This window comes from Crocuta crocuta, unplaced genomic scaffold (assembly GCF_008692635.1).
Source record: "Crocuta crocuta isolate KB4526 unplaced genomic scaffold, BGI_CrCroc_1.0 scaffold451, whole genome shotgun sequence".
Lineage (NCBI taxonomy): Eukaryota > Metazoa > Chordata > Mammalia > Carnivora > Hyaenidae > Crocuta > Crocuta crocuta.
In genome coordinates, this window is record NW_027527963.1 from 1,970,335 (window position 1) to 1,994,670 (window position 24,336).

Here is a 24,336-nt window from a genome sequence, read left to right on the forward strand (position 1 = left end):
AAGAGGTACATGCTCATCATGTCTTGCTGACTCAGGAATAATTACAGCAAGCTGAGGATCCAGGAATGCCTGAAGCAAAATTATGAAGTTGGATGAAATCTGTCTTCATCGGGCATTTCCAGCACTCAGCACCTAGTGTCCCCATGAGTCCCGCGGCTATTGTGTCCTCAGCACTGGGGCCTCCTCTGAGCAGCACCTCTGTTTTCTATCTTTCTAAAAATACCTTCCCCTCACCCCATCAAAATCTACCAGTCCTAAGCAGGGCATTTTAGGTTAGATGCCTCTTACCTCAGGATGACAGTTTACTAATCTAATAGATGTTAATGTGGTAATGCCATTGGAAGGTTATCTTAAATCAACGGAAAGTAGTGCTTAAAAGGTTAAGACTTAAACTGAAGAAGTTAATCTGTGATGGGAGATTTGAAGTGTGGGTGTAGGTATAAAAGTAGAAAAGGAGTGGGGGTCAAGGAAAATTAGGAGAGGACTAAAATCCTGAAAATACCTCCTCCCCCGATGCCTACAGGCTGGACAGGAAGCTACTCTTCCAGTTCATCAATACGGTTCATTTTGAAGAAATTCTTTTGTTCTGTACTGCCACTGGCACACCCTCACCTAGCATAGTGAAAGCCCTTCTGTTGGTGTATTGCCACTTCATTTTAAAAGGATGCACAAGTCCCTGGTGCCTTTCCACAGCGATGCAGGTCATAGTGAGAATTTCTGTCACGATAGCAGTTGACTGGACAAATGGCAGCATCTTGCAAATGAAGGCACCTGCACCAAGGAAACAGGACCAGTTAAACATCAAGATAAAATTTTTATCTGTGTTTTTGTAATCGTTGCAGTTGATTAATCCTGAGCCTCTGTTCACAAGTTTTATGATTACAGTGAGATTATAGTCTCAAAGTAATTGAAAAAGATTAAACTGGCTGATATTATCTCTAAGTTCCTAAATTATAGGTAATTATGTATAAAGGAACAATGAGAACACCAGTTAGTATCTGGCTATTGAATATAGGCAGAAAAAAAAATCAGTGTGAGCTTTGCTCAAGAAAGAGCAAAGTCAGTGTGAACTGGTCTCCTGGTGTCTCAACTACAGAAATAATCTTTATTTCTTCCTTTTTGGTTCTTTGTAAAATCATAACAAAGGAAAAATTCTCACCAAAGACTCAGAATTCTTATTTTATTTTTTTATTCTCCTTTGACTTTCTGTCCAAGATCTTACGTGTGGATTACATCATTACACACTTAACTGATTTCACTTTTTCTAGTGCAAAGATCTGAAACTGGTGGTCTCTGGGCAAGATTTGGTGTGTGAACAGACTTTGCATGATTTATGTAATATTTTTACAACATTTGAATGCATTCCCAGTACTTTTAAATGTTTACACTATCTGTCTTGCCCCTTCACCATTCATTTGTAACACTGGTATGACACTTCTGCTCCTGACTCCATCTGGCACCAAATTAATTATGATGAATTATCAGAGAATCAGAAGCTCAGGGAATATGAAGAATTGAAGAGACCTCAGAAGTCATGGAGTCCATGCTCTCACCAAAACCAAAAATCATCTTTTCAGCTTCTCTCACAGATGCTCTGCCAAGCTCTGCTTAGATATCAGCAGAGGAGGCTTCTTTCTGGCATACTCCATCTCAGGCCAATGTGTGGCTTCCTTTTTCTGCTTGGGATGCTGGTCTCCTAGAGAACTACTCCTCTCTCTTACTCTACATTTTTTCCATAACCTTTTCACCTTCCACAAGACTACATAATTTATCGATTGGTTTCATTTTCATTAAAAGTTTACCCAAGTCTACCAGAATGTAAACAATCCAAGAGTGAGGATTCATGTCTGTTTTCTTCACTGATATTTTTCAAGCATTTAGAATGGCATAAGAGGCTCTCAACCAACATTCACTGACTTGAAGATAATGAGTAAACAGAAGATTTTTAACCCCTAAAAATGCCTCCATTCAACTTTGGAAAGGCTCTCACTGGAGAAAGTGCTTTTCAATAGTTCTACCCACTTCCACTTCCACTTTCTGTTTTCTGAGAGTTTCAGAACTAACCAACTATATTTTCCAAACATCAGCTCTTCATGTAGTTGAAAGAACCTTGTCACTCCTAAGTCTTTTCTTTCCTAGTTCCCTCTTCAATTCCTTGGATGACTTCCATGGACTTTCTCTGGGTTTGTAACTACATGGTCCTGAAGGAAACCTACCACCCTAAGACATGGCCTACCTAAAGCAGAAACTTCAGGATTATATTGCTTCCTTAGGTCTGAACACACTGTTCTGTGACTATGACTAGAATTTATAACAGCCTTCAGTGCTAGAATTTTCAAATGATTGGTTTCTGTTGCATGTGAAATCAACTTGAAATAAACTGGGTCCATTTAATAGAAAATTATTGGTTTTTTACAATTCAAAATCTATGGGATGCGGCAAAGGCAGTCCTAAGAGGAAAGTACANTTTTGTCAACTCAAAATTGCTGTAACTAAGGAAAAAATATATATGTAAATATCACTGCAGATACTTCCTTTACAATCCTTTTTGGAAGTTCCAAATTTCAATCCAAGAGTCAATCACACTCATTCATCCTCCGTTCCAGTTTCCCAAATCCCAACTCTGTTCAAAGTTAAGGCCTTTCCTTGTCCATCAGGATAGTTTATATGCTAAGCGCAGAAATTTGCTTTCCATACCAATATATTTCACTGTTTGAATACTGATCATACTATGAATGAGTTAAATTATCTTAAATCCTATTTTGGATGTTATAGTTGAATAAAGGTAAATGTGGATAAATTATTCATCTGAACATGTCTCCTTTTTTGTTTTTTTGTTTTTGTTTTTTTTTTAATCTGATGAGAATTTCTTCTACTCTTTCAACTAAGTTGTTTATTAAAAAGTAGGTGGGTAGGCTGAGGTTAAGAAACACCAGAAGAAACTTTCCATGGATAAACATGGATTCATTATCAACACAGTTTAAGTGTAACTATCCAAAAGTAAGAATTATTACGTTAATGTTCATGGTAGTCTTATCTCATGATAGTGTTATCCATCCCAAATATATTCATCTTGTCTATCATAATAGCATGGGAAATTGGTCAACTGATTCCCTGCTTTTAAGACACCCTCTGATCCTGATTCTCATGATCTTTTACTTCACTACTCTGGGCCTGGATTTCATCATTTGTAAAAAGTGATTAACAACACCCAGCTGTCATAGGATTGATGTGTGTACTTTATAAAATCATATAAATATCCATCACAGGATGTGTTCTTTAATAAGTGGATGACCTTTTATCATCAGACAGAATTGAGGTAAATTTGGTACATTTGGAGTTAACAGATTATTTGTGGATACATTCTAAACTACCCATTAAAGGACATCTAAATTACAAGCCAGGGTGAAAAATGCTGTAACTAGTCAAATATTGGATCAACTGGTAAGAGAAGATAGGGAAGCAGTTGGGGAAAACCAAATGTCAGCAGCATCTTTCAACAGAGAAATTTAGGGAGGAATTTGCTACTTGGTTTCCATTTCAGAAATTAGCAAGAATATTTAGAATGATCATCAGGATGTCTGCATTAAAAGCAATAAAATATGTATCAGTCATGACCAATGTTAAAAAAATAAAAAAATAAATAAATAAAGGACATCTAGTTTTGTAACATTTCCCAGATAAAGATACGCAGCTCAAAAAAACTTGTGATTTGCTCATGTCCAAACAGCTGTTGATTGACAGATGAGGACACATACCCAGGTTTTCTGACTCCAATTCTTTCTACTACGTCACCCTCTCTTATCTTGACACAGCCATGCAATGTGGCAGTTTTCTTCTCTCATAAATCATGCTTAATAATTCACTTGAGAATTTCATACCAGGTTGTCATAGTTCTATAATCTGTCATCTTACCCTTTTAATGCATCCAGACAGCATTTGCCCAACTCATTACTTCTGACATTTCTTCAACCGATGTTCTAAGAAATTACCGACAGTGTTTTCTTGGTCCCATTGCCAAGCTTCTTCAATGTAATGGCATGGTATTTATCCAGGCTGAAGATTTGAGTTCTTTTAAAAATAGGTAGATGTTAAAAAAAAAAAAAAAAAAAAGGAAGATGTCCTGGGCTCCTGGGGGGCNAAAAGAAAAGGTAGATGTTCTGGGCTCCTGGGTGGCTCAGTCAGTTGAGCATCTGACTTTATCATGATCTCATGGTCCGTGAGTTTGAGCCCCCCATTGGGCTCTCTGCTGACAGCTCAGAGCTCAGAGCCGGGAGCATCCTGCAGATTCTGTGTCTCCCTCCCTCTCTCTCTCTCTGTCCCTGCCCCACTCATGCTCTCTCTCTCTCTCAAAAATAAACATTTAAATTTTTTTTTTAAATAAGGTAGATGCTCTTTTGCTATCCAGTCACTTATCTTGGACCATTATTTTTCATTGTAGCCATCTTTGGTATGTTCCTTTTAAATTTGGAGATCACCTTTCAAGATCTAGAAGACTAAAGTAAAAAAGGCATTGAAGAAATTTTTTTTCTCTGCCCTTCATTACATTTCCAACCCTCCCTTCTTTTTTCAGCTTCTTGTTCTGGCACTCTCTCTGATTACTCTTCAGTCAACTTGTTCTACACTTTAGATTTTCCAATGTAAATTTTATAGGTGAGTTACTTTAGAAGAATGTGTCTTTTGTAACATGTCTTCCACACACTGGCAATTTGAAACTGAAATAATCCTAGAGTCCCCTATATAGGGCACTGTTATCGTGGAATCTCCTTCCTTTTTTTCTTTATGGGATTATCTGATTTTAATATCAGATTGTGTTTCTGTGAGCCTGCCTGCAATTCCTATTTCTCATCTGTTGATTATCCAACATCCACCTGCATTTCCTAACAGCAACACAATATCCTCTAGTGTATAAACTCTCCCCAGTGTGGGAAGGTTAGGTAAGAAGTCCTGCTAGGGAAGACAAAGAATTCTCACAATCTATCAGCTTCCAATGTTCCAAATTTTCAATTTTTTTAATATGTTGAAAGAATGCATTCAAGGTGGAAGGGGGGTTGAGGTGGTGCAATCCTGTGCTCACCAGATCTTGAGTGTTAACAGACCACAGCTTAATTACTGCTTCTGGCCTCTGAGTCCCTCAGTTGCTCTGTTACAGGCCCATTCCTCCAGCTTCACACTGATCCTGCGAGCCTCCCACATCCTTCTGGTACCTTCCCTTCTCTTAAGCCACTTAGCTACCGATAGTTGCTTGTAACTAAGTTAACTTATTTGATATACTCCATTTTTATTACCTTTTCTCTAGAAGATGGATTTCCCAAAATGTAGACTACCCTGGTCAATGTTCCTTATGTGTATTGCTAACTCTAAAATAACACAATCAGATCCTACTATTACAGTTTGCCTCCATTGATGCTTCCATTTCTACCATGTCTGACTCCTGCATAAGAAACTACAAGTCTCCTTTGACTACTGGATTAGGAAGAAATGCTTTCATTTACTATTTATTACTTTCTATTTCCAACCTTAATTTATTTATACAACTTTATTTTCTAGAACAAGAACTCTTATGCTCTGGACAGAATGGTGCCCACTTTATTCAATCCTGCCCTCACCTCCCACCATACACAATAATGGTCTTAGTGATCAAATAGAAACAAGACCTTATTATTTCTCAGTATGGTGCTTGGAAATTGAAAGCAGTTAGGCCAGTATTTGTTTTCACTCTAGTGTAAGGGTGATTTTAAAAATGACCAAAGTGGAAAGGTAGAGTAAAAAGAACAAGGTATTCATATGTAGAAAAGATTAAAACATTCTTTTATTAATTTAGAAATGGTACAATGAAGTATAATTGCATGAAAGTATCTAATGATAACCATTCTCTGAAGAATCTGTTCCAAAGATAGTAAAACAAAAACAAAAAATGTGCATAGACATATACAGTTTATATTACAAAGAAGAAAGTCTACTTTATATAACCACTATTTGAAACAATGGTTTAATGAATTATAAAACAATCTGGCAAAATCTGGCATTATAATTACCTTAATTTCCTGTACCAAAACAAAACAAAACAAGCCATACTCAAACAATTGATATATCCTGTCCCAATATAGCCTGTGAGTTTCTGGTTTTGTCCAACAGGTTTCTTAAGTGGCCGTTAATGAGCAAATTTACCAAATCCTGAATCAAACATATCAGATAGTAGGAGAGTGGGGAACAAATGAAATATAGTTAAAATCATAATTGTTATACAAGCTGTGGCTGACAACCACAGAAGACTAGAACCATGGAAACCTCTCCCATACATGAGCCAGGCTCATTCAGTATCCCATTGAGCTCTGTGTTTTGCAGAGGCACTCAAGCAGCTGCCAAGAAGGAAGAGAAGCAGACCCAAAGTAGGAAGGGAGAAGAGGTTCTCAGCTAAGACCCTTCCTTAACTGGAGCACCTCCAGCTGCATCTAGTTTAATTTGATGAGGCTCCAGCACACAAGTCATCTGCAATTTTAAAGAAGTTATAAAATCCTTAAGTGGTTTTATACAGCACACCAGAATATTCTGCCTACTTAAACCATACAAACTGAAGAGGAGAATAGTTGCTAAATATCTGAAAAGAGACGTGTTGCCCATCCCTCCTAGGCTCTCAGCCCTTCTGATATTTATTCCTATACAGCACAAGACTATGACAAATCACTCTAGTTATTATTTTAAGATCTATGAACTGTCCACTAACAGTTTGTGTAGCAGGATAGACTTTAGCCCAACGGAAATAAAACCTGGCTTGAGGCAAAGGAGAAACCTAGGAGGAGGCAGAAGGAACCTTACTCTTGCAGAGCGTAGGGAAAGAGAGAACAGCTGCCAGGTGCCAAGAGGAAGAATCGGTAGAGAGGTTGCAATAGGAAACAGATAGAAGATGAGCCATTTAAAAATTGTCCTCTAGACAATGGAACATAGGTTGATTACTTTACCTACATAGGAAGCTTTAATATCCTGTAAAGGGATTCCTCCCACTGCATTCTTTTATGTCAAGATTACTTTAGCTCTTCTAGGCCCTGTGTCTATAGATATGTATTTTAGAATAAATTTTCCAAAGCTTATCATTTTCAAAACTCCTTGATGGGATTCTGATAGAAATTACATTAGACCTATTGCTCAATTTGGGGAGAATTGACATCTTTAATATGTTAAAATCTTCCAATTCGTGACACAGTATATCTCTCCATTTACCTATGTATTCTCTGACTTCCTTCAGCAGTATTTTGTAGTTTTCAGCATATAGGACCTGTATGTTTTTGGTTCACAGCATACCTAAGTACATACTTCATTTTCTTTGGAGTAATTATAAAGAGCATTGCATTTTTCATTTCAGCTTCTGAATGTTACTTGTTAATATATACAAATACCATTGTATTTTGTGCACTGATCTGGTATACTGTGACATTGCTGAATTCACTTATTGTAGGAGAGTTTTGTAGATTCCTTGTGATTTTATATGTCAAAATAATGTCATTTGCAAATAAAAATAGTACTATTTCTTCCTTTACAAACTGCACCTCTTTTATTTCCTTTTTTTGTCTCCCTGAAGTGGTTGGAATTTTGAGTGCTATGTTACATAAGAATGGTGAGAGCAAACATACTTACCCTGTTCCTGATTTTAGAACAAAAGTATTCAGTCTTTTACCATTAAGTATGTTATTAGCTGTAGACTTTTTACATTCTCTTTATTAAGTTTAGGGAAGTTTATTATTAAATCTTGCTGAGAACTTTATCATGAATGGTGCTAGATTTTTGTCAAATGTATTTTTCTTCTTTAGCTAATTATATTGATTAGTTATGGTGGATTACATTGATTATTTTAATCAACTTTAATATTGAGTCAGTTTTATATATCCAGGATAAATCCCATTTGATCATCCTTTTTTATATGTTGTTGGATTCTGTCTGTAATATAGTAAGGATTTTTGTATCTAAGTTCATGAAAATAATAGTCTACGGTTTTCTTTTTATTGTACTGTCTTTGTTTGGTTTATTTATAAGTGTAATAAAGGCCTAATAAAATAAACTAGTAATTCTTCCCTTTGTTTAAATTTTCTGTAAGAATTTGTGTAAAAGTAGTGTTAATTCTTTAAATGTTTCATAGAGTTCTCCAATGTAACTATTGGGCCTGGAGATTTCTTCTGGGGAAATTTTCAGTTGCAAAGTAAATTTCTTTGTCTCTTTCTTTTTAAAAATCCTTTAAATCACAGAATTATGAGCAAATGGTTTAAAATCAGAAGGGCTATAATGAAAAGGAATAGGTTTCTTCCCACCCTTTCTCACCTATTGTCCAAGTTCCCAACACCTACTTGTTTTTAATTCTTCTACCACGTACTTTACATCTCTAAACAAATTGCTTTATATAGCCTTTTTTCATTTACTGATTTTACATGATATCTATTGACTTTCTTCTAGGATAGATGGACTTTTGGTTCATTTTTATACCCTCTCACTCCTGCTTCTCCCCACAGCTTTTAATTTTCTTAGAATTATAACACTCTCTTCAATAACTTCCTTGGAAAGGTTTTAGGAGATTATTTTCTAAATTCTTGCATGTAGTTTCCTTTATCTTAAACTCATAAAGTATTATACTTAAACCCATATTCATTGGCCTATCAACTTCAAACAGTTTATATTGTCCCCCACTTCATGAGATAATGATACCCCACCTCCTTCCTTCTTTGCTTCTTCTCTTCTTCCTTCAAACTTCTATCAGCTCACCTTTGCATTTACTTTATCAACACGGATAGCTTTCTATTTTGTTTCATAGCCATATTAAATCTTCTGCATTTGTCCTAAATTATATATAATATAAATAGCATTTCATTATTATGGACTAAATTTTATAATGACAAAGCCAACATGTATGTTCTAAATACATTTCTCTTTCTCCGATTTTATAATCATGATCCTTGTTAACTTACTTATTGCTCTAAAGTATACCATATTTTAATGTGCTTTGTATCTGGGCCATAACTTTCTTATAGAGTATTTATGTTTATTTAATTTTTCTGGGCATTTTTATCGTATTTTTTCTAGTTGGAAGAGGAAACATGTACCTTATTCAACACAATCTAGTGATTTAGAGTATGATATCTGGAATTACGGCCTGGATTTGGATCCTGGATCTACTACAACTTAACTGTGTGACCTAAAGCAAATTATCTTCTTTCTCTGTGTCTTGGGTTTTCTTATCTTTAAATGTAGATGATGATAATAGTACTTGTCTCATATAGCTGAAAGAAGATTTAATGAAATAATAAGAATAATGTACTTAGGACAGTGCCTGGCACTGTGTGAAAGTATATTCATAAATGTTAGCTATATTTTTGCTGTCATCACCACCATTATTACCATCCTTATCATTTTTACTATTATATCTCAACTTTTGATATAACATTTGCTGCTTAGAATAAATTGTGCATGATGTTGGGAAAACTAGACAGCAATATGTAAAAGAATGAAACTGAACCACTTTCTTACACCATACACAAAAAATAAATTCAAAATGGATGAAAGACCTAATTGTCAGACAGGACATAATCAAAACCCTAGAGGAGAACATAAGCAGTAGACAGAGGCCACAGCAACGCTTTACTAGATATGTCTCCTGATGCAAGGGAAACAAAAGCAAAATAAGCTATTGGGATTTCATCAATATTTGTTCTTTAAAGATTCTTCTAGAATATTACTGACTTCCAATTTTGATGAATGCAGTTTTTTAATTTGTTTTTGCTTTTTTTAATAGACTGTTGTTATAACTCTTCTCATAAAATTCATTTTCAATGGATTTTTTCTCCACTTTTTCTTTAATTTCACAACTTCTTGTTTCTTGTGTTTCATGTGAATCTTTTACAAGTAATTTCTTCAAAAATAATGATTTTGAAGTAAGCTCTTTAAGTTCTTGTGTATCTGAAAATGGCTATAATTTGACTTTAAATTCAATATTGTCTTCCTTTGGAATATTGGAGACCTTGCTTTATTGATTCTTAGCATCTTTATTGTCCATGTGATTCTTCCTCCCTTACAAGTATCCTGGTTTACTATTTGAAAGCTTTTATTGACCTCTTTACAATTGAAATTCTGAAATATTGTGGGGTTATGCTGAAGCATGTATTGTTTTTTACTCTTTCTCTTTGGCCTTGTGTGCATCTTTTGAATTTAGAGACTTCTAATTCATTTATCTCTATGCTTTTGTTTGTGCATTTTTTTAGGTGGAACTCCTATTAATTGGGTGTTGGAATTCCTGGATTGATCTTCCTATGTTTACCACTTTTGTTTATATATATTTTTTTGCTTTATAGATTCTCTCTATTTGCTCCACATTCTGAAGATTTTCTTGTCTTTGTCTTCTACCTCTTATAATTTTTATATAAATTCATCAACCATATTTTCACTGTTAAGAGCTTTTTGCCTTATTCTTAAAACATTTTTTTTCAGAGAAGCTTACTTTATGAAGTCAGTATCTCCTTAACTCCAGATATCTCCCACTCAACATCAGTAACTCATTCATGAAAATGAGACACTATGTGAAATATGGACTGGTAGCCCATTTTCCATTTTTTAAAAAGCCAAATTATACTCCCAACAGATTTCCTTAAGTGTAATCTGTAACTAAAACACAGTAAAACCATCATGTACTATATAAAATGTCTAAAATAATGCTCTTGATTGAAAAACAGTAGAGTAGTTGTTAACAAATGGTTTGTATGCATGCTACTCTATATGCAACATTTTCATGGTGCATCAACATCTCTTTTCGAACAAGGCATAGCAAATAGCACATATAAATTAATAAATACATTAGAAAAATGAAGGTAAAATTTGCAACAAAACAGGGCAAATACCTGGGATGTCCTATGAAGAAAGGAACAGATTGGAAATTTGAAAGAGAAGGAGGGCTGAAGTATAATCATTGTCATTGGTTGTGGAAAGTAAACTGGGTAAGATGGGTTGCAAAGGTGCAATTTCAGGCAAACTTTGAAACCCAGAAGCTGACAGATCCTTTATCCCTCTTGTCCTGGGGTAGGGACTACTAAATGGATCTTCAGTGTGGCAGATGACACTTCAGGATGAAAAACTACAGAACGGTGTTTATTTACTCTCCTCTAGTCCATGTGTATAGAATTCTTTGTGTGGTGCTGTAAGAAATATCAAGCAATAATATCTCCACCAATTTCAAGGGCAATGATTATCATTGTATCTGTATGGCCCACAAATATTTTCAGCAAGCAATGTTTAGTGGTTTAATTGAATGCTTTCCACGTTATCATTGTGATTAAGTACTTGTTAATTAATCAACATGACATTTAAAAAATTCTTCAGTATCTTCCTCATTCACCTCTTCTCAAAACCAGTCTTCTTTGCAAGTGTTAAAGAGTTGCAAAGAATGGCTCAGTTGCAAAGAATGAATAAAATTATGTGATAAATATTTCTCTCAGTGTCAGCAACATTTGGCACACATCCCTTTGTGGACACTAGGCATGCTTTTCAAAACATCTATTTGTAATGTTGTTCTGCCAAATATATTTGGAATATAGCTCAAGAATTTTTCTATGTATCATTTTGTTTTAAATGTTTTATTAATTTGAGGGACATACATTTTTCTTATGTAAATATCAACTTACAAATTGTGGTGCTGAATGATACATTTACTGTAGAAGTTTGAGACTTAAAACAAACAGTAATTCCACTGGGAAAATATCAAGAGAGAAGACATTTTTGAGGATATGTCTGTAAATATAAAAATACTACTTAGAGTTTATTTCTAAATTCATCTGTAAATAATCCATTTCTTCTAGTTTCATTTAGCTGTTTGTCTTATTCCCTTTCATTTCCATTTCATCTTCTTCAAGCTGTCTGACAATCCAATCCTTAATTGCCTTTACATATTTAAGAATGTAGTAATGTGACAGACTGGTGTTCTGTGCGTTCATGGGCTGGAGTGGCCCCAAGAGAGACTTTGATTTAGTATGAGTAGGCCTACCCCAGGGCCTCACAGATTACAAGATCTTTAGGTTTTTTCTCGTGGATCCAAAGCTCTACTAATTCTGTAATTTTGCTCAAAACACTTTCTCCAGTTACTTTATAAGAAGGATCTTCTGCGTGTATATTTGTGCCAGAAAGGGAGTTTGCTACACTAATATTATGTTTTTTTCTGGTATTTATCTTTTAATTCTCATTATTCTAATAGCTACAAATACCATCTTAGCAAAATAACTGAACTGGCTTTTTCCTCTCTACTAATGGTAATAATTAGACTTTCAAATAATGGAATTAAATGAGCCCAGGTTAAAATAGGGAAATAAAGCAAAAAGCAGAATTAATGTGATTTCTTTACGTTAAAAATGTTAAAATAATTCACTGTCAAGTAATAAGGAGAATTTTTGTGTGTATGTAAATGATAAAAGATATGGAGAAAGTTAGTTTAGGCATTAGAAAAGAATTCTTGAAAATGAAGGTTATCAGCCAACAAAACACGTTATGAAGTGCCCTTCCTAAGAATTCCTAAATGAAAATTTCAATATATTCATATAACTCATGTACTCATTTTCTCAGCAAACATATAATAACCTCAAATGAGTATAAACTAACGCCAAAATAGGGAAATTGTGAAATAAATTATATGTCAATATGTTGTAAATTACTAAATTATTAAATCATTTTTCTAAGCAAATTTTGAAATGAAACAGAAAACTGAAATCAAGCAATAAATAAACAATATATACATATGCACACATATATACCCAAACACTAAAAGGTTTCTATTTTTCTAAAAATACACATAGGAAAAAAACTAAAATGTAATACACTAAAATGACCACTGTAATTATTTCTAGATGTTGGAATAAATAATTTTTATTTCTATTTATTTTTTTATATGTTAATTAGGATGTTTAGGACTGCAAATAAAAGACAATTCTTCTTTGTCTTCCCTCTGCCCCTTACTGGCTCACACTCTGTCTTTCACTCTCAAAAATAAATAAACATTAAAAAAAAGAAAATTCAATTCCTGAATGAAAAAATAAGGGAAATGTATTATTTCCCACAAAAGACATTCCATAGGTAAAGAAATAACAGTGTGATAAATTCCACAGCTGCATGATTTCATCATAGATTGGGTTTTCTCCCTTGGGTTACTTTGTCCTCCTTAGCATGCTTCTGTTTTTGTTCTCAGGACTGTCCCTTTGCCTGCATAGATGACTGCAGTATCTGCAAGCAATGCCTGTCAAACCATATTCAGAAACCAAAAGGTAAAGGAAAGTAGATATATTTTTATAAGCTCTTTATAAAAATGAGGAAAACCTCAGACTCCATGGCCAAAATGGGCCCACATGCCCATTTTTAAACTTATTACTGACAAGGAGAATGAAATTAAAAATACTGGCAAAATTAATCAAATGCAACTCCTAGAGCTGAGAAGGGGTCCTAACCTTCCCTTAAAGAACATGCCCACCACCACCACCACCACCCTCAAAAAAAAAAAAAAAAAACAATACCCTATCCAATACCTGAACATATCAGATTTTGGTTACCAAAGAATAATATCAAACAACACCTAATAAATGGAGAGTTATTGTATATGCCTAGGGTGATCGTGTTATTTTCCTATTGCCGCTATAACAAATAACCGCAATCTAGTGGCTTAAAAGTACACAAATTTATATCACATTTCTGTAAGTCAGATATTTAAAATGGATCTTTAGGGCTGCGTTCCTTTTGAAGGTTCTAGGAGGGAATCTGTTTCCTTGCCTTTTCCAATGCCTAGAGACGGCCCACATTCCCTGGTCCATGGCCCTGCATCACTCTGATCCCTGACACTTGTCACATTTCTTCTCTACCTTTGACACTCCTGACTTCCTTTTATAAGTACCCTGTGATTAATTGGGCCCACCAAGATAATCCAGTATAATTTCCCCATCTCCAGATCCTTTTGCCATGTAAAGTAAGTATAGTAGAAGTAGATGATTGTGGAGATTATAATGTGGAAATCTTTGAGGGACTAATGTTCTGTTTTACAATATAAAATTAACATGACAATATCATACAGTGACATAACGTGGCAAAGATGTCAATTATCTCCAAAACAATATACAAATTGAATACAGTACCTATCAAAATTCCAGGGGGATTTTTAGAAAATTAACAAACATATTTTTAAATGTGTATGGAAGAATAAAAGTCCATACATAGCTAAATCAACTCTGAAAAAGGAGGTAAGGGGCACCTAGGTGGCTCAGTCGTTTGGGTGTCTGACTTCAGATCTAGTCATGATCTTGCGTTCATGGGTTCCAGCCCCACAATTAGCTCACTGCTGTCAGCCTATCAGCACAGAGCCCACTTCAGATCCTCTGTCCCTCTCACTCTCTGCCCCTCCCCAACTTGCATGCTCCCAAAAATAAATAAATATTTAAAAAGAAAGAAAAAGGAGGTTAAAGGAGTAGGAGACTTTCCTTATGCAATATGTAGATAATGTCAATAACCTCTGCAATAAACACTACAGCACTGGTGTGAGCATAGGCAACCAGACAATGTTTCAAAACAGAAATTTAAAAAGAAGATAGGAAGTTGATTTATAATTAAAATGACTCTACAGATCAGTGGGTAATTATAAACTGTTTATAGGTGTGTGCTCTAGCTGTAGTAAGAAATGAGGACTAAAGCAAATTCCCTAAGGTCATTCCTATATTCCATATGATGGAACAAGAAGTCTGGCTCCAGAGTTATGCTCTTAGCCACTGTGAAAAACAGCTCCTACATCACAGGTTTCCAGTAATTAGTGCAGGCTTTCCAAAAAAAGTGTGTATTCAGTGTATCTCACTGGTTTGGAAGCATCAGTGCTATTTCTTTTAAATTACGTCAATACTTGCCCAATTAATACAACTCTATTAGCTACCTCTGTGTATATTTAGGCTTAGAAGATGTTGATTATCTCCATTCCTTCTTTTCCACATCTCATCTCTATACTTCCCACATTTCTTATTGCTTCCCCACCCTGTTTTATTAAACACTAGTTTTTCAAATCTTATTGGGGTAATGTTTTCCTAAAATTTATTTGAGTGGTGGGTCTCCTATGCTATAACTTACTAATCTCTAACTTAACACAGTCTAAAAATTATAATACATTATCCACAGAGAGTACATAATGCTTTTTTAAAAATAAAAGTTCTGTTTTATTAATAATAGTAATAAAATTACTAATAAATATTAATAAGTAATAGTAATAAAAACAGGGAGCCAGGAGGCCCTAGGCAAAAAAAAAATCATATATAAGACAGATATCTCTCAAAATCTTTATACAATCTACACCATGTACTGTTCACCCTTGTATCTTGAGTTCATCATTGTGGCTGGCATCTACTAGACAGTCAATAAATAGTAGTTGGATAAGTAAATGAATGAATAAATGAACAAATGGTAAAAGTTCTATCAAAATTTATTTAGAGAATATCTTTTGACAACAAAATCCCATCGATTTCACTCTGAAAATTCACACATAGGCTACAGAAAGGAGAAAAAACATTCAATAACTTAGAGATTTATTAAGGGCAAATGTCATTTCTGAAAAACCAGAGTAAACAGGTTCATAAAAGCTTATTTATTCAGGAAATTTTCACCTATTTAATTTGGATCAGCTTGATTTTTGTCACAACAAATCAAGCAGATAAAGTTGATTGTGTATAAAATTCTGTGCCCTTTTTGGCATAATGATGACTGGAAAATAAGCAGTAACGGCATAAGTCCTGGTTACTGTAGTAACTGCCTCTGTGGTACAATAGGTAATCAAGGAGAAGTATTTAGCCATTCTATTTGCTAATGAAAAGTGCTCAATGGTAGCCTTTCACCATTGGTCAAAATAATCTGTCTAGTGTTCATCAGAAGCCAAAGTGGAACACAGCAATGGTATATTGTAAACCAGCCTCAAACTCCCTTGTGCATATGGACCACATGTGTAGTAGGCCTAGGATGGGGTCTGAGACTGTTTCCAAAGAGGTTCCAGGTGCTGCTGCTGCTGCTCCTCAGAGCAGATTCTAAATGGCAAGAAAAATACACAGTATATTGAAGATCTTCTATTTTGCTGCTAAGGAACACTATTTCCTGACTCATTTTTGTTACCAAGGTAACTGGGCCACACATGGGTCCTACCACTACTTGACCTAATGACCCCTTCTGCCTGGCAGAAGAACTGTTTTAGCAAAGGAGCAGCCTCTCCTTCCCTTAGGCTCCTTCCAGACACTGAGCTCCTTTTCTCTTTTCAAATTAAAGGAACCAGTACAGTTTGTCCCCAAATAAAGTTTCTTCTAGTTACCAGTGAAACAGCCACTTTTTATTTACCCCTTTATTTTAGGAACTGAAAAAAGAAAACCTTCAACTGTCTGTAATACTCTACCATTGCTACTACCTAGAGCTGAAAACCTGTTGAAAAGATGTATAAAAACCATGCAGTACAAATAGCTTAGTATACAATTTTGAGTTGTATGCTTCTCACTGACGAATTTTTTTTTCTGTTAGAGATGGTCCTTAAGGTTTTTAATGAAGATAATCAAATTCCATTCTCATATAGTCAGTTTCCCATCTGTCAGTAACATCTGTAAGTCAAGAATTTCTGACAATATTTTTAAAAATGTGGATTTTTCCCCAGTTCTCTCCCCTTTTAAAAGTTTTTTTTTTTTCATTTCCTTTTTGCTATATACCTTTCTCCAGGAAGAAAGATAAAGGGTGCAAGTGTACAGAATTGCCTTAAATATAGAAAAAGTGTTTCTTTGACACATTTACTACAAGAAAGACCATTGAAAATGAAGTCTGACAAAGATAAAAACCAAAGGCAATTTAAATAACTAACCAAGTCTCATAGTTAGCTGCCTTGAAATTCTCATCATTGTTATTGAAATAACTTCACAAATAGATCATAAAGAACTGTTCTTTCAAAAATCTGAGAATTTCACAGATAGGTTAAAAGACATGAATTAGTCAGTTAACCTCTCTGGACTCCATGCAAGCCTCATGTATTTTGCAGCCTCTATGGATTTCCTAAAGAAGGAGCCAAAACAACATCCTATCTCAGGCCAATCCTGCCAGCCAAATGTACTGCCTTTTGTCTTTCAAAGGGGAGGCCCCATATAGGTCACATGAACCCATCCATTTCTTCCTAGCCCTTTGCTGACTGAACCATTTGGTCCTGAAGTCTAAGCCAGTCAAATTCCTTTTCTTTGGGCCAAGACAAGGATGCACTGTGAGGTGAAGCCAATGAATATACAGAAAAGCCACGAGTAAGAGTGGGGGCCACAAGGGTTATGAGAAAGTAGAAAATCTAAATACAAATATGACAGGGATAAAATTAGTGTATGATTTTTTCTGGCTTCTTTCTCTCCTCTACCCTTTTCTCTTTAAGTAAAAGATGGCTGGTGGATAGTTCTCTCTATGGGCTGGTTTATTAACCAGATTGTATGGAATAATTTGGATCACATATCAGGATGGGATATTTGCATAAATAAGACTGAAATTTAAAGAGACAGAGGGAGAGGGTAGGGGACAGAGGGAGGGACATAGAAAAAGAATGGAAATAGGGAGACTGCGAAAAGACTGATGAGGATGAATGGAAGGAAGGAGGCAATAAAAATGCCCACAAGGTAACTGAAGCGTATGTTCTTAATCAAGGGCAGCTTCCTTGGGATGGTGAAGGGAAGGTGAGAGACCTTGATGTCCTGCATTACAAGATGAGAGCACAAGTCGTGACAGCTTTTGTATTAATATTAGTGTGGCAACACTACAGTCTGAGGTGTTCTGAAAAGACATATGATCTTTGCAAGGTGAAAAAAGTTTTGTGGGGCACTACTACATATAATATTAAAGACCTGAATGAAATGGAGGAGAGGGGCTTCAAGAAATAGTTTTGTGAGTAATGAACTAAAATCTCTTAAAATTTCTTTGATCAAAATTATTTTACGTTATTGTTGATCACTGGACTAAGTCTCTTTGAATTTGACACTGTACCAAGCCTGTGCCACTTGGAGCCCTAGGATTTATTTACCTTTCCAAGAGTAGAAAGCATAAAAGGAAAGAGATGTGATGGTAAAAAGATCGAATAAACCAAAAGATTGAACACTGTGGTAGTAAAAAGCAATCAGACTTAATAAGCAAGCTTTATGTCCACTGATGGACTGGAGCAAAGTCACATTCATGGCTGAGCCCTGGAGATTAATGAATTCTTCGTGCTGAACTCCACACAGCTGCTGCTGTGGACCCCTCTTAAGTTTCCATGAGACCCACCTGTTACTGTCCTTAAATTCAGAGATCCCTCTCTTCTTTATTACAAAAGAGGCTTGCCATAACTCCAATCATTTGAGGTAAACTGAATCTTCGCTCCTTGCAACCAAAGAAGCAAAAATATATACAAAAGATAAACACAATCTCATTCTTCTGCATGTTGCAAAAATAAATACAACTGATTCACTACAAGTCTCAAACATTAATACAATGATGAATAAGGTGATATACTTTAATGCATTCAAAAAATATTTATTGAGACCCTACTATGTGATACTGAGAACTTTCTATTAACGTGCAATTAACTAAATGAGGGACAAACAAGAGAGATGAAGTCTTTGACCTAATGAAGCTTACATTCTAAGGGAGAAAACAAAAAAATGGGCAAATAGAGTGTGTCTTCAAAGTAATAAAATTCACATGTATTATTTTCTCAACACTTAAAATCTAATTTGAATAATGTGTTAACTGAATAAACTGGCTGTTTTTGCATCTTGCAAACACAGTGTGAAGATCTATATTTTATACCTAATGATTCTATTTATAGGTAATATAAAATTTTAACAGGATCTTGCCCAGAATGATGTTTTATGTCATTAAGACTTCATTTGTTTTAAACATTAGACCAGTGCTAATTTTCAAGTCTCCATGACTCTGCTTTTTTTAAAAAAAGTAAAACTGTTCTTCCTCAGAACCCACTGAAGAAATCACTGGTTGGATCAGGTCTATATTGATACTTAGATTAGATTTTGACTCAATAAAATGGTTCCTCCTAAAAAATAAATCTCTTATTGTTTGTAGATATTGCAGTAGAGAAAAATTTTTCAGAAGCACACATGTTGCTCTATCCATAGAATAATCTGACAGTACTTCTAAGCCTGAGTCAATATGGACTTCTCTGAACATGTGTTGCGTGTTAGGGCTCCAAGCTTCAGTACACAGGTGGGCAGAGCCACTGAGAGTCAACGTGCAGTAGTCTGTTCTCCTGAAGTTTCTGTGGAAAAGACCAGGATGACTTTTCATTTCAGATATTTGTCCTCCAGATCCCAGAAACTAGCATATGAGGTCTAACTGTGTAGGCAAAACTGTGCACGAATGGGGCAGAAATAGGTGATGAAACACAACACGCTGCAGAAAGAGAAATCATGCCCTATTCCAGTATAGCTGGGACAGCTCTGTATTAATACTGTGTGGCAACACTGTGCCTGTAGTCTGTAGTGTCCTGGAAAGACACAGGGGCCTTGCAAGGAATTCCAAAATCTATATCAGCCCCAACAAATCTTTTACCAATTAAGCCTCTTTTCAGGATATATTATTGCCTCTGCAATAAATGAAAGCAAGTATTCTTTTCTGTTTTCTGAGTACAAATGCTTAGTTTGGCTTTTCATTGTTTGAGTATAGAAGTAAGTATTTTCATGGTAACTATTCCAGACTTTATTAACACAAGTAAGTTATACATGGATGGGACTATTTATAGTTGCTCTATATAAGTGCATATCATATGTCTTTGAGACATAAATATTGCAATTACAGTTTTTTTACTCTATCATCCTTATTGCCTATAAACCAAATTAAAATTTACATTTTATTTTATTTTAATGTTTATTTATTTACTTATTGAGAGTGAGAGCACAAGCAGGGGGTAGGCAGAGAAAGAGGGAGAGAGAAATCCCAAGCAGGCCCCACGCCATCACCACAAAGCCCGACGCGGGGCTATACCTCATGAACTCTGACATCGTGACCTGAGCCAAAATCAAGAGTGAAACGCTTAACTGACTGAGCCACCGAGGTGCCCCCCTAATATTTAAATAGTAATAATTTGCAGCCTTAAACCACAATTAGCTTCCTTTCATTTGGCACCCACTAGGTGCCGGATCCTTCACACACAGGGTCATTCATTCTCACAGCAGTCCTGTAAAGTGAGCATAGGTTTCCCAAATTTACAGATGAGGAAACGACAGTAAGGAGAAATAAAATAATTGTCCCAATGTGAAACACCATGTTTCTCAATCTGCAAATAACACTGCAGATATTAAATGCATCTCAATTCAACCAAGAAGAGATTTTTAAATAATTTTTTATACATGTATTGAAAGGGACTTTCAATCTTGTTTCAAGTTTTATAGGTGAAAGGTTTTATAGGCAGAAATGTGTACATATTGCATACTTCATAATGAAATACAATGGGAAATCATAAGAACTGAATATGCATTAATATTTTTGATAAAATAGAGTATGATGTGAATCTTGCATTTTGGTATAATTTCTGCTGCTACATTGACCACTGGGGGGCAACATCATACATTATTTTATAACTTCTCTACTTGGTCTCCTAATACGGGCAGATCGAATGCAAGGAAATATAGTTAATAGTTAATTCAGTAACTTAATGAGTTATAAACAGTGCAACAGGATTAGAACCTAATATTGTCCATACTTGCTTCAATATATTGAAGCACATATTCATTTTCATTGAGCCAAACTGTCTTTTTACCTCTTTTATTTCTCCTTTGTTATAAAAGCAGATTATATTTTAAGGAGAAATCCCCTGGTCCTTAATAATCTAGAATCTTTCTGGTGCTATAGATGATGTATTTCTCAGAAATAGCCACAAGAAGAACAAATTTTGTCTTGCCTAGATAGATAAAAACAATAAACACTTGAGTACTTCAAAATTAAGAATTAGAAATCAATCCTCAGGGGTCCCTAAGTGGCTCAGTTGGTTAAGTGTCTACATTTCTGACTCCTGATTTAGCTCAGGTCATGATCTCAACTTTCATGAGACGGAGCCCTCATCGGCTCCTTGCTAACAGCACACAGAGCCTGCTTGGGATTCTCGCTCTTCCTTGCTCTCTGGCCCTCCCTCGCTCACGCTCTCTGTTTCTCAAAATTAATAAATAAACCTAAAAAAATGAAATCAATCCTTAATTTTAAAGCAGGAAATAAAACGGCAAAATTATCTGTGGATCCACATTTCAGTTGAGACAGACAGTTTTAAAGAAAATGTGAGCCTATAGCTCCAGGACCATCTTTCATACTACCTAACAAAGTCTAAGAATGAAACTGCAGTACAAAAGGAAGTGAGGCTGGGCACAGAGATGAAGGACTAGGGGGCTCCTGAGTTACTGTCAGAGGACCCAGATCCAGCTTTGCCGGAAGATAGATGTAATCCTGAGCTTTCCAGTTCCATGAGACAGAATATCCCCCCTCCCCAATTTTCTTAAGTTAGTTTAAGATGGGCTTCTCTACTTGCAAAAAAGAATTCTAATAAACCAAGCACTGGTCAAAGAACATGCCAAGTTATATTCTAGAAAAGTAAATGGAAAATGGGAAATTTTTTATGCCTCTTAAGTGCACAATGATTGTTTTCAAATTTTGTCACTGCCAAATCCTTTTGTGTTCCTTTTTTTTAAGTTGACTTACTTATTTTGAGCACTCAAATGGAGAAGGGGCAGAGAGAGAGGGAGAGAGAGAATCCCAGGCAGGATCCACACTGTCAGCACAGAGCCCAAGGAAAGGGCTCAATCTCACAAACTGCAAGACCATGACCGAGCTGAAGTCAAGAGTCAGATAATTAACCAACTGGGCGACCCAGGCATCCCCTTTTGTGTCCTTATTTTAACCATGAAATGCTGTTGTCCTATGTAGAGAGACGCAAACAAATCCCACTGCTGTTGATAGCACCCTCCAGCCTCCCAAGAAAATTTAGTGAATTTCTTGACCATGGCATCTTTTCTTCTTACAGTGTGCTCATAATTGGTTTGAGAGAAGATCACCCAGAGGCTTGCCCCATGGCACAATCTTTTATTTGACTTTCAAACTACTGTTGGGCCTCTCTTTGAGTCCTTTCTTTTATTTTTTTATACTTCTCTACTTTATTGAGTCTACTCTTTCTCAAGAGCTTTCATCATTCCTGTTAAAAGGTTGTTAAAAAGCTCCATAATACTGTTGATTTTATACCAATTTCACGATATTTAAATTTCTCCCAGGAACTCTGAGGTTTCTGAAATGCTATAGGAAAAGAGAAAATTATTATAACATGCATAAATGATGTTTTATAATCACCAATCAAATAATGAAATAGTTCCAGTTTAATTCCTCTGCTCTGAGCTGAACCCCCCCGCCAAATTAAGATCTTTTCACCACATAATAGTTCAACAATTTCCTTTAATAACCCACTTCACAATTTATCAAGATGAAATCTCTAAAACCTTACCTAAATATTTTGTGTGCTGTACAGTGTGTTCATTTCTTTTTCACCCTCTCTCCCTCTGGCTCTTACTTCCAGTAAAATCCTTTTTTACAAATATGAAATTTTATGCAAAACCCTATTTATTAACAACAGAGAAGCGGGCTATTTTGATAAAGCCTGGGAGCCCACCTTCTCTGCACACACCGACCACCGTGGCTCTGGGTAACATGGACTTAAAACCTTGCTGTGGGGTGTGCTAATTTAAAATTAGAGTTTCAGCGGTGCCTGGGCGGCTGAGTCGGTTAAGCATCTAACTTTTGCTCAAGGTCATGATCTCACAGTTCATGAGTTCAAACCCTGCCTCAAGCTCTGTGCTGACAGCATGGAGCCTGGAGCCTGCTTCAGATTCTGTGTCTCTCTTTCTCTCTGCCCTTCCCCTGCTCATAGCCGGCCAGTCTCTCTAAAATAAATAAACATTAAATTTTTTTTAATTTAAAAATTTTAAATTAGGGTTTCATTCTCCAGGTGAAAGAACAATTCTTTTAGTCTTTTATTGTATGTCAGCCCAACATCTTAATCATGTTTTACTTCTTTCTAAATTGATCATGGAAGGGGCGCCTGGTGGCTTAGTCGGTTAAGCGTCCGACTTTCGTTTAGGCCATGATCTCGCGGTTCGTGGGTTCGAGCCCCGGGTCGGGCTCTGTGCTGACTGCCGGCTCAGAGCCTGGAGCCTGTTTCGGTCTGTGACTCCCTCTCTCTCTGACCCTCCCCTGCTCACGCTGTCTCTCTCTCTCTCCTAGGTATAAATAAAACATTAAAAAAATTTTAAAAAAAAAAATTGATCATGGAGGAGTCCAAAAAAGTTTAGGGCTTTAGTAAAGACGTGATGGGCTGAGTGCCGTGGGAGAACTGTCTCAAAGTTGTGCGTTGGACTCCATTTTATGCAGCTTACTTTTGCATTTTCCAAGCATTCTATTCTAATTGCGACTGCTTTTTCCCCCGAGCTTACTGACTGAACAGTGAATTTTTTGTTCAACTAAATTCAAACTTGTGCTGGCATATGTGGCAGGCACTGTGCTATTTAAGCACTTTATATCCGTTATTTCTTTTCACCTTCACAATAGCCCAAGCCTTGGTGCTGTCAGCATTTACCCAACATCAGTGGTTCTCAACCTTGGCTACAAATTATATTATTGGGGAACTTCTGAAAATCCAATACCTGGGTATCACACTCAGCCCAATAAAATCAGAATCTCTAAGGGGCAGGAACAGGTATCATTTTAAAAACTCCCCAAGTGATTCCATCTGTTGGCAAGATTGAGACCCATTGTCCTAATAGGAATTGTCCTATCAGCTACTGAGAAAATTAATTTTTACATTTTCTTACCTAAGCGAATAGTCTACATACATAGTTAAGTGTATGTGAAAGTACACTTCTCCCAGTGAGGCTGTCATTACTTAGGATATTTTTGGAACTCCTTTTTAGGAATTGCTTTTAGTCAATTTGCCGGTCATGATTAGAAAATTCTTTTCAGTGCCCACAGCAGGATTGCAGGGAGACGCATAGAGCTCTGGGTGCACACTTCCCCCGGCAGTGGCTACACCGTCAGCAGGATGAAAGCTGGCAGAGAGTCCTGTAAGCTCCTGGCAAGGCCATCAAGACCTCCTCATCTCAACGTATTAATGCTGAGAGCCATAAAGGAGGCTAAGATTAGACATGATTTTCCACCTCCTTCTGGGAAGCCTTTAGAATTAATCCCCTCATGTTTTAAATTCCCTTTCATCTCAGTCACCATGAGTCCCATTCTCCTAGACGATCCCTTGCCCCTGGACCCAATCTAGGCTCT

The 24,336-nt window shown here is 36.0% G+C and overlaps 1 protein-coding gene across 1 annotated transcript in view; it reads right to left on the reverse strand.

The window, feature by feature from the left end:
• Window positions 1-24,336, reverse strand: part of QRFPR (pyroglutamylated RFamide peptide receptor) — a 37,805-nt gene that overhangs the window by 8,427 nt on the left and 5,042 nt on the right. The window contains exon 2 of the mRNA XM_077752788.1: window positions 613-771. Coding sequence (XP_077608914.1) covers window positions 613-771 — 159 coding nt within the window. The remainder of the gene's footprint in view (window positions 1-612; window positions 772-24,336) is intronic.